At 39.5% G+C, this 11,965-nt stretch overlaps 1 protein-coding gene across 1 annotated transcript; it reads left to right on the top strand.

Moving 5' to 3' along the window:
- Positions 1-1,765: 1,765 nt before the first annotated feature.
- Positions 1,766-10,180, top strand: LOC127771966 (wall-associated receptor kinase 2-like). The gene is made up of 3 exons (XM_052297929.1): positions 1,766-2,648; positions 8,656-8,790; positions 8,967-10,180. The coding sequence occupies exons 1-3, from the start codon at positions 1,766-1,768 to the stop codon at positions 10,178-10,180; spliced, it is 2,232 nt and encodes a 743-aa protein (XP_052153889.1).
- Positions 10,181-11,965: the final 1,785 nt, after the last annotated feature.

The raw sequence follows: 11,965 nt of genomic DNA, 5'->3' as shown, positions 1-11,965 counted from the left end.
ATGGATAACTTAATTTTGCAGTCAGGAGTGCGCTCGAGAAAGGAATGAAAATAACAATATCTCGTTCTAACGAGGATTTACGTTGCCCTAATTAATTCACTTGTATAAGATTTTCTTATTCCTTTTTTACATCAAATGGAATCATATAAAATGCGCTCCAACACACTACTACATAAATCATTTTTCCATATGGTCGAAAACACATACTTGTGTGAACAGAGATCTGCTTGTAACAAAAGGTCTGAAAAAATGTCATTTTTTCGTGCGGGCTATGCACCCGCACGCGAAAATCCAATTTTCATGTGTGGTTCTTATGTCGTCTGTACGTAAAAATAAAATTCCAAAAAAAATTAAAAATAAGAAAACCCTAGAATCTCGGCGGATCGAGCAGTTGCGGGGCTGGCGCCTGCGGAACCGGCCATCACGCACCCAGTGGAAGCGGATCCGCCCGCCGCCGTTCGCCGAGCCGCTCGCCGTTCGCCACTGCGCCCGCCGCCGGCCGTCGCAGGGGCCGGTGGCCATGGATCTAGCTATCGAGGGCCCGGAGGTGGCGGATCCGACTGTCGCGGGGCCGGAGGCGGCGGATCCGGCCGCTTGCCGCCGCTTCTCTCCAAGCCTGTCACTGTCACGCGCTGCCACTCCTGAGCCCTCCGCCGCGCCTGGACGTTGCTCCCTGAGCGCGTGATCGTTGCCATCGCCGTCGCTGCGCCCGCTGTCACCGGGAATGTCATCGGGAAGTGAGGATGAGAGGAGGTTAGAATGAGTGGAGGAGAGGAAGTGAGGAGAAGATAAGAGAGAGAGAGATGGGAGAAGAGATTTTTTTTTAACAGATTGAGAGGGAAAGAGGACGACGATTAGACTTGCAGGTGGGTCTTTAAGAGGCTCGGGCCTCTTAAGTGGCCTGCCTGCGAAAATATATTATTTTCGCGTGCGGGCCTGTTAAGACGTCCATTTGTGAAAATTGATTTTTTTTTTCATACAGGTTTGTATGTGAAAATAGAGGTCGATTTCTGCAGATGCGGTCAATTATGATCCATCTGCAACCTAACGAGGGTCTCGTTTAGGAAAATCATGTTAAGACGTCCATATATGACAATTGATTTTTTTTTTCATACAGGTCTGTATGTGAAAATGGAGGTCGATTTCTGCAGATGCGGTCAATTATGATCCATCTGCAACCTAACGAGGGTCTCGTTTAGAAAAATCATTTCTGTAGTAGTGACAGCTGTTGAAATAAATAAAAAAATTCACGTCACACCCATCCTCTTGTTAAATTTTAATCCATATGCTTGTTGAGTAGCCTCCCGTAGTTTTTCTTGCTCTCTAATAAGATGCTTTGGTCTAAACGTGGGATTTTTGTTAAAACGTCATGTCATTTAGACATTGCCATATTGTTCAGAAATGTCGTTCTATGTGTCCATGTCCAACCCTATAATTATCCAATTTCTGAACATTATTGAAATATTTCCATGGGCAAAGAGAGCAAGGGGGCATTCATAAAGATTTCGGGTCAACCCATTATAGCGACCTTTGCGGAAATATATAGTTCATGCGAAGACTTGGTACGAATCGTTGGATCTTTTTGTTTTATCGTACTTTTGTGGTGAACGACACATCCAAGATGATTCATGGATGCTAGCGGCTACGCTTGCCTTCATATATATAAGAGCAGTCGTCGAACGGTATGAGGTGCACACAACTAGGGACACAACTAGGGAATCACCTCGCAAAAAAAGAAAAGTACACCACCAGAAAGAAATTAACCATGCTTGCTTGCCCTAGAGGGCGAACATTGCTATGGCTCGCCATAGCGTTTGTTTTGGAGCTCGGCCTCATCACCGGCGGTGCAGAGGCGGAATGCCCAGACACCAGGTGCGGCGGCATGGACATCCCTTACCCATTCAGCATCTTCGGGCAAGACAGCTGCGCCGCCATGCCTCACTTCGAGCAACTACACTGCAACAACTCCAGGCCGTTCCTCGGACCTTTCGAGGTCCTCAACATCTCCCTTCAGCTCGGTCAGCTGCGGGTGCTGAACAGGATATCTTCTTTCTGCTACAACACATCTCACGTTATGGAACATCATCAGTGGAGGCACAACCTGAGCACTTCGTTCAGGTTATCCGACACCGGCAACAAGTTCACCGTCATCGGGTGTCGAACACTGGCGTACATCACTGATAGAGACTTCAAGTACATGAGCGGGTGCGTGTCCGCATGCCAACGAGAGGGCGTAACGGGCGCCACTAATGGCTCCTGCTCTGGGATAGGCTGCTGCCAGACAACCATCCCAAAGGGCCTCGATGGTTACCGGGTCTTCTTTAGCAAAGGCCTCAACACATCGGACTTGATCTACCATGCCACCCCGTGCAGCTACGCTGTGCTCGTGGACTCGTCCGACTTCAAGTTCTCAACAAGCTACTTGACTTCGTTGGAGTTTAACACCACCTACGATGGTCGGGCACCAATGCTACTGGATTGGGCTATCCGAACTGCGCACAACTGTGACGAAGCGCAAAAAAATCTCACGTTATACGCGTGTAAAAGTGACAACAGCGAGTGTATCAATTCCTCCAATGGACAAGGCTATATATGCAATTGCACAGAAGGGTACCAAGGCAATCCTTATCGACAGAACGGCTGCCAAGGTAAAATTAATTTCCTGTAAATCTCATCGTAGCTAGAATTTTAAAATTACGATTACTCTCAGTCTTTCTTGAAAATTATTAAGGAGTAGATTTATAATGCAGTGATGATTGATCGACAGTACATTGTTTGAGCTTTAATGTACTTTTTCCATCTTATACTTTACAAATATGCAATATCTTTTTTTTCCACAATACCATTGCACTAGTCTTACGAGTAATGTATATACTATACCTATATTTACGAGGATCAATTTTGGTAATATCAAGTGGGTCTGAACCGTGGAATCAATATGGTAGACTATTATACGGTAATACGGTATACAGTAAACAAAGTCTTTGCAGTTTCTCCTACTATAAAAAAATGGTTTTTCCTGATGTCACCTTATTTTTTTTTCTTGGAGGACAAAATAAGAAACGCTTGTGAAAATGCAATCGAAGATCCCTGGTTAGTAACCGCTCGTGAAAATAACACTATTTTTCCAGGCAGCTGGCTAAGAGCGCTGCTTGTAAAAATAGACTTTTGTAACCAGCTCACTTAGCTAGCAGCCGTAAAAAAAAAAAATTCAGGCACTATAAAAGATAAAAGATAAAAGATAAGGTCCTCCTCCCAATTGTCTGAGTCTTATATATCCTGAGCCTCTCATCCCTATCCTTTCTCACTCCCTCTCTCATTCCCTCTTGATCCCTCCTCCCTCCTCTCCCAACTCAGGATTATGGCGCTCGGGCGGATCTAGGCGGGACTCGGCAGCGGATCTAAAGTAGGGCTCGGCGACGGATCTTGGTAGCGGCGCGTGGAAGGATCCAGGCGGGGCTCGGCGACTTCAAATCATCTCTTCTCTCTCACGGTGGCACGGCGAACACACTGCAGCCACTGGCGGCAGGGTCGCATGGGCGCCAACTGCAACAGGGTCATGTGGGCCACCGGCAACTGATCTCTGAGCGTAGGCCACGGCGGCGGGGTTGCGTGGGCCTCCAGTGGTGGGACCTCGAGCGCGGGCCTCCGGTGATGGGAGCTCGAGCGCGGGCCACGGGTGGCGGATTCGGTGGAGTTATTTTTGCGGATTTATTTTTCCTGGAAAATCATTTTCATTGACGCTTGGCTTAATCTTGCCACCTGTGGAAGTCGATTTTCGCTGGCGATCCGCTTAACCTTGCCGCCAGCGAAAATATATTTTGGCTAGCAGATGGAGCCCGCATATGAGGATAGTATTTTCTTACGCCTTTGGTCGCACGAGGTTACCGTAGCCATCAGCAAAGATTGATTTTAGCCACCAGAAAAAAACTTCTTTTTTAGTAGTGTTAGGCTGTCTCTATGGTGTTAGTTTATAGATTGCAGAAGTGCTAATCGGTGATCGATCGCCTGGGGACAGGGGTAGCGATCAAACCCCCTCCCCCCTGCCCCCTCCCTCTCTCCACCTGGTTTCTTTTTTGGCACCGCATTACTTTCCTATTTTAGTAAATTTATGTACCTAAAGTTTATACACCTCGAGTTTACACATCTAAAGTTTATACACCTCAAGTTTACACATCTAAAGTTTAGAGACCAAAAGTTTATAAGTCAAAAGTTTATATATCCGATTCAAATTTGAATTTGAATTCAAATATTTTTTTATATATAGTATTTCTATACATCTAAAGTTTATAGACCTAAAGTTTATAGACCCAAAGTTTATAAGTCAAAAGTTTACATACCCGATTCAAATTTGAATTTGAATTATATCGGGATTCAAATTTGAATTTGAATTCAAATATTTTCTATATATAGTATTTTTATGCATCTAAAGTTTATACACCTAAAGTTTTTAGACCCAAAGTTTATAAGTCAAAAGTTTACATACCCGATTCAAATTTGAATTTGAATTATATCCGTTCAAATTTGAATTTGAATTCAAATATTTTTTATATATAGTATTTTTATACATCTAAAGTTTATACACCTAAAGTTTATAGACCCAAAGTTTATAAGTCAAAAGTTTACATACCCGATTCAAATTTGAATTTAAATTCAAATATTAATTTATAGACCCAAAGTTTATATGTCAAAAGTTTACATACCCGTTTCAAATTTGAATTTGAATTCGAATTCAAATATTAGTTTATAGACCCAAAGTTTATAAGTAAAAAGTTTACATAACCATTTCAAATTTGAATTTTAATTCAAATTTGTATGGTGTAGTAGTAAGAGAAGAAGGGGAGGTAAAGTAGTAAGGGGGAGGGGCGGGTGACCGCTTGGGAGGGGAGGGAGCGATCACCCGCCCATTAGGATTACCCCAAGTAATCCAAAAATGGATTTGGCCTAAAGTTTCAGAATATGTCCGACCAAAGATTTTACCCACCCAATAGTAAAATCCAGCAAATAAAGCAAAAAACACAATGAAAGTAATATATAATCCTCGCTTGCCAGAGAAAGACTAGTTTGGGAGGAGCTGCTAAACTAAGAAAGAGAATTGGCTTGCTCGTGAAGGTAATGAAATTATCCGAGCAGCTTGCAAATGGAGTCCTGAACTAGCCAGTGTTAAGAGCGCATTATCTAACAGCTTTGAAGCCCTCGGCTGAAGGCTGCAAAGACTTCGCGAGAACGTTCAGGGGCGCGGATTCGCCAAGCTAGGGCAAACAAAGCCGTCCGGCCCTACCAGATTAAGAATGCGAAGGCCTTTCCTTCGAAAGGAGAAAAAAAAAAGAACCAACTAGGGCCTTTTGAGCGCTGCTAAGCTAATATGCGCCAGAGAAAGAAAAGGAGGTAACTATTCGGTCCCTCTCTCTACTAGTAGGTCTCCTTGTCTGCTTTGCTTTGCCGAGGGATAGGATAGATGAATAGGTTTCTTACTTTATTAATCAGTTTGAAAGGAAAGATGAGATGAAAGCTAGCACGAGCGCACACGCGGATGCGTGTGCGCGTGTCATCCTTCCCTTACTTGAATGATCTCCAGCCAAAATCCAAATAAAATGCATCATAGACCCAGTATCATCCTTCACTGGGAACTACAGAAGCAACATCCAACTTCAACTTGGCGGCCTCTGCACACAAAACCCCCGATATATCATAAAAGAAAACCTGGGACTTTCGGAGGAGAATGGCTTGTTAGCACGATGGTATGAAGGACTTGTTTAACAAAAATGGAATGGATTCGGGATGAACTCGTGTGGAGAATGCCCCCCTTACGGCACGGCTCAGTCTGTTATTTTTTTTTGTGTGGGGTGGTCTCATTCTGATTTGCCCCCTAATTAACCGCGAATTGTGTTGTTTGGCCTTATTCTCTTCCACCTTTCGTGTCTTTAATATAACGCCGGCAAATATCCATGGGACTTTTTTTTAAAAAAAGACAACCTTCACAAGTTTGGACTCAACCAGATTGAATCAGGCTCCAGATTATTGTAACGTGTGCATTGAGCTGGAACGCATTCATGAATACAGTTCTCTTGGTTCGATGAAAAGTTGAATTATTACTACCAGTCATCAACCCGTGTGTTACACGGATTATTATTGTCGATTTTGTAAATATTATAATTTAATTATACATTGAACACGGTTGTTATTAAATTTCGTTAATTTTAAATGTGGACTTTGTTTCACAATTATAAACATATACTGCAACAAAATTTAATTATAAATATAGAATCCATCCTAATAATTATGTTAATAAATTGTATTTTATTAACTAATGGTATTGAAATTCAGAATGAATAAGTACTGATCTGTGCTCATATCAAAGTCCGTACCTATGCTGGTAATTAGCGATTGCGATGGAGGGAGTAAAGATATATTTTTACTATAAATTAAATATTGTTTGATGAAAATACATGTGCTTCTTAGCGAATGGGATGGATGGTGTACCTTTTTAATAATTTAATTATTCAAAAATTAGTAATTAGTATCTATCAACAGTTTTTCTTTATTTAATAATTCGGAAATTAAGAATCAATCACTGTCTAGTGTTCTACTTTCATTCTAGTATAGTTTTTGTTTGAGAACTGAACATAGGAATTAATAATAGATTACGGATTTTTCAATGGTATGTTTATTTCAAAACAAATTCTCAAACCTGATCTAGTCGATAATAATAAGATCGATCCACCTAAACCCATGGACTATAATATAAAAGACATATCTATGTCATTTAAAATAGAAATACATTGTTCATATGTGCGTTCTTTTCTTCGTTTTTTGTGATAAATCAACTTAATTCCAAGTAATGTAAAAAAAAGCTCCCTTTGTTTTTTTTAATAGATGATGCCATTGATTTGTAAACACATATTTAACCATGATAACAAATAGTAAATAAATAAATAATAAGCAAGTCACCAACTTTAAAGTTTCAATCCCGTTGGCCATAAATATTACGCGCCCATGCACTGGGTGCACTTTTAATATAATAGAATTTCAGTGAGGTCAGACATTTACAGGTATTCTTGGTCCCTTTAAACATGTATTATGGGGCACAAACACAATTGTGCATTATATAATCATGAAAAATAAACAGTCACGAATTCCATTACAGTACACAAAATTTCATTCATTTGTTGTGCTGGTTTTCATTTTCTTTTTCCGTGCATGTAGACAGGCGCCACAATTATAGTACACAAAATTTCATTCATTTGTTGCGATGGTTTTCCTTTTCTTTTTCCATATATGCATGCAGAGATCTACTTGCACCACAACATTTTTTGCTACTCAACATCTGACTTTGATGATTCACATAAAAATATATGTAGAGAAACAATTAAGGTCAAAACTAAATATACCTAACATAGTAAATCCAATGAAAAAGTGGGCCAATAATTTCTCCATCAGAGGGGAAGCATGAATGCCCGCTGGTGATCGCTAGTGCAGTAAGACGAATAACAATGTTACGAGTTGCGACTGCGTGAGATCGGCGGCAGGAGGTAGAGTTGCGGAGAGGCGCGGAATCCGAACTATCGTCTTCGGTTTGACTTCATTTCTATTCCTCCTTTCTCACAATATATTTATGCGGCTCATTTTTAGGTTTCCTGAACCACCTTAATAAGATCCGCCCATGTAAATAGATAGATAGATATAGTGTTTTTTTTTTGTGTTATGTTGAAAACACCATGCGTTATGATGAGGACCATACTATATTTTTTACATGAAAGGACATGAAGGATGTACATTGCCTTTACAGAAATCTTGCAAGAGTATGACCGGGAATACCAGCTTATAGCAAAGTTCAGCGAACATAAAAGACCACCCAGATCACATCCCATGCCAACCAAAAATAGGCAACAAAGTACATAGGGCCCCATAGTTTGTCTTTGTTCTTAATAAGCCAAAACGGCTTGTTAGAGAAAAAAATGAATTTGTAGGTAAAACTTTTATATATATGTTCTCGGTGACATAAAAGCCAATGCTGAAAAAAAAAACTACGTTGAAAATATCTTAAAATCAATCTCAAAATTAAGTTTAAAAATTTAAAATTTAGCTTTTTCTTTGGCTTAATAGGCCATCCGATGGGAGCCATAGTGAAGCTGGCATTAACTCAACCCCTGCTCCAACTACCACATTTACACATGAACCCACGCCATGCACACAAACATATATACATGAGTGTATTATAGTTGGTGGACGCAAACATCAAATCTAGTACTTAACCTTTACGGTGAGGTGAGTTCTTAACTCCATAACCACCTAGCCATTTGGCACATAGCTTGATGAAATGCTTAAATATACTATTAATATGATACTTTCAATCCCCTTTATATAATTGTTTTACATGCAGCTATAATTTACTTCATGCAGATTCTGAAAATTGATTGAAACTTCTACCACTCAAAATATGGCATGCGTGTGGGATAGTACTTGTAGTCAATTTTTTCTACTATTATAATCTGACGGTTACATACTTACATCCATGTCCAATAACAAAGGGAATGCAAATATTCTAAACGGATGGTGTGAAACTAGTCTGTGCAGTACATTAAATTGCAAGGGTTTCGACAGAAATTAGCATCACTGAATTCCATTTCATAACATAAACCGTACATTTTGCAGATATTGATGAGTGCAAGGAACCAAATAAGTGCTATGGAAAATGCAGAAATAAAAATGGAGGCTTCGACTGTACTTGCCCCTTTGGTACACGAGGCAATGCACACACCGGGCCATGCGACAGAGGGCTAGCTATCGGTACACAAAAACTTTCCAATCTCGCATTGTTTAGATATATATATGTGTTTGAGTAACTTATGAAGTTCCTACCTTTATACTAACATGTGTCCATATATTTTTGTTTTGTTGTCACTACTTATCGCTTAATTCCTCATCGATTTATTTGCGTTTATAATGTTTATCTATCTTGACAGGAATTTGTGCCTCCCTTTTGGTTACTCTAACTATTTTACTTGGGATAGAATGGTTCAGATATAAACAACGAATCATAAGAAAAGACCTCATGAGACAGAGGGAAGAACTCATGAGACAGAGGGAAGAGTATTTTCATCAACATGGAGGCCAATTGTTAAGAAATATGATGAGCAGAGATAACAACATTCCATTTATGTTGTATGACCGAGATCAAATTGAGTCGGCGACAAATGGGTTCGACAACATGTTAGTAATCGGTCAAGGAGGTCAGGGGACTGTTTATAGGGGATGTATTAATCCAGACAACCCTGTTGCAATCAAGAAGTGCAAGGGATTTGATGAGGATAGTTGGGCAGAATTTACTGATGAGCTGCTTATACTTTCTCGAGTCAACCATGAAAACATCGTCAAGCTTCTTGGTTGCTGTCTTCAGTTTGATGTTCCAATTCTTGTCTACGAATTTGTCCAAAATAAGACTTTGTACAATCTAATCCACATCCAAAATGATCCATCCATCAGAACACTGGAGATCCGCCTAAAAGTTGCTGCTGAGTCTGCCGAAGCACTTGCATATCTACACTCATCAGTCGACCACCCTATCATCTTACATGGGGATGTCAAGTCCACCAACATACTACTCAACAAAAATTTTATCGCAAAGGTTTCCGATTTTGGGTGCTCTAAAATTAGGACCGCGGATGAGAACTATGATGTGGTGAAGGGGACAATGGGATATCTAGATCCTGAGTATCTTCGGAACTTCCAGCTCACCGATAAGAGTGATGTTTACAGCTTTGGTGTAGTTCTTCTTGAGCTCTTAACCCGGCGAATGCCATTATCCGTGGATAAGGTCAGCCTCGCGTTAATATTTCAAGAGGCCATGAGAGAAGGCCACTTCCTTGAGCTCATAGACGTAGAAATATTGCACGAAGATAACTTGGGATTGATAAGTGATCTAGCAACTCTAGCAAGCCGGTGCTTAATAATGACTAGCGAGAGCAGACCAACAATGAGCATGGTTGCAGATGAACTGCGCCGGCGAATGGTGGGACAAGTACAACAAGACCAAGGGGTACTTACAGGTATTAGTTCTTCATTGGCACTGACAGCAAGTTCCGGTGCAAACACATCGGAGTATTTGACAGGTGAACGATCCACAGATTATTACGACCTTGAGAGAGTGGCCTCAATGAACATAGAATTTGCTAGATGACCGCACAATTACTACATGTTTTGTTGTTCCATTGCGAGTGCTTCTATTTATATGCCAATAACATTTGTCTTACTGTATCTCCATTTATATAGTAGTTATAGATTATGTTTGTTACGTAGTAGTATGTCCCTCTGAAAACTTTGTGTATCACAAGGTGCGCCTAGTTAATATGAAGTAATCGTAAATATATCTTGTTTTCTTTAAGACTGGCGCATTGATCCTCTCGTTTATCCAAATAATCTCTATTCGCATCCATCTGCTGCCTTGGAGAATTGCATCAGACATGAGAGGAACTTCTCATCGACAATATGTTACTCCCTCCGTATTTTAATGTATGACGCCGTTAACTTTTCGACTAACGTTTGACCATTCGTTTTATTCAAAATTTTCGTGTAAATATAAAAATATTTATATCATGCTTGAAAAACATTTGATGATAAATCTAGTCATAATAAAATAAATTACAATTGCATAAATTTTTTTGAATAAGATGAATTGTCAAACGTTGGATAAAAAGTCAACTGCGTCATACATTAAAATATGGATTTAATGGAGGTAGTACCATTTTTCCCCTCTAAATAAGTCGACAACTTCGATGTTTGGAGCGGTTGTGCCATTGAGTGTCGTGTGTCGACCTACAGGTGTCGTTTCTATAGAACTTACATTTTGTTCTCACTATACATAAACAGAGATGGCTGCCGGTTGGAAAATCTTCATGTGTGTTGGATTTCCCAGCCAGCACCCTACAGGCGATACTGACGAGGAGGAATCAAAGGTACCGATTTAGGCTCGATGCATCCATTGGCTCGAATCAAGCCAATGCATCGGGGCGTGGCTAATGGGCGATCGATCGCTTGGAGCGATTGATCCCCATGCCCCCCTATACACTCCTCTCCCCCTTCCTCCTCTCCTTCTTCTCTTCCTATTACACCATAAATTTAAAAAAAATAAAAAATAAAGTTAGAAAAATTAATGTATAGAAATACTATATATATAAAAAATATTTAAATTCAAATTTAAATTTGAAACGGTTATGTAAACTTTTGATTTATAAACTTTGGGTCTATAAATTAATATTTGAATTCAAATTCAAATTTGAATCGAGTATGTAATCTTTTGACTTATAAATTTTGGGTCTATAAACTTTAGGTGTATAAACTTTAGATGTGTAGAAATACTATATATAAAAAATATTTGAATTCAAATTCAAATTTGAATCGGATATAATTCAAATTCAAATTTGAATCAGGTATGTAAACTTGTGGCTTATAAACTTTGGGTCTATAAACTTTAGGTGTATAGAAATACTATATAAAAAATATTTGAATTCAAATTCAAATTTGAATCGAATATAATTCAAATTCAAATTTGAATCGGGTATCTAAACTTTTGACTTATAAACTTTGGGTCTATAAACATTAGGTGTATAAACTTTAGATGTATAGAAATACTATATATAAAAATATTTAAATTCAAATTCAAATTTGAATCGGATATATAAACTTTTGATTTATAAACTTTGGGTCTCTAAACTTTAGATGTGTAAACTTGAGGTGTACAAACTTTAGGTATATAAATTTACTAAAATAGGAAAGTAATACGGTGCCAAAAAGGAAACCAGGTGGAGGAGAGGAGGGCGACCCGATCGCCCCTAGCGAGCGATCGCCATTTAGGAGTTTCGAATGCATCGAGTAACTTCCCATCCCATATCCACATATCACCATCCATCCATCACTACAATTAAAATTCAATATCGCAAATTTTGGTACAAATGAAGAATTTTAC

This window comes from Oryza glaberrima, chromosome 4 (assembly GCF_000147395.1).
Source record: "Oryza glaberrima chromosome 4, OglaRS2, whole genome shotgun sequence".
NCBI classification, from domain to species: Eukaryota; Viridiplantae; Streptophyta; class Magnoliopsida; order Poales; family Poaceae; genus Oryza; species Oryza glaberrima.
This window is presented reverse-complemented; position numbering and strand designations above follow the sequence as displayed.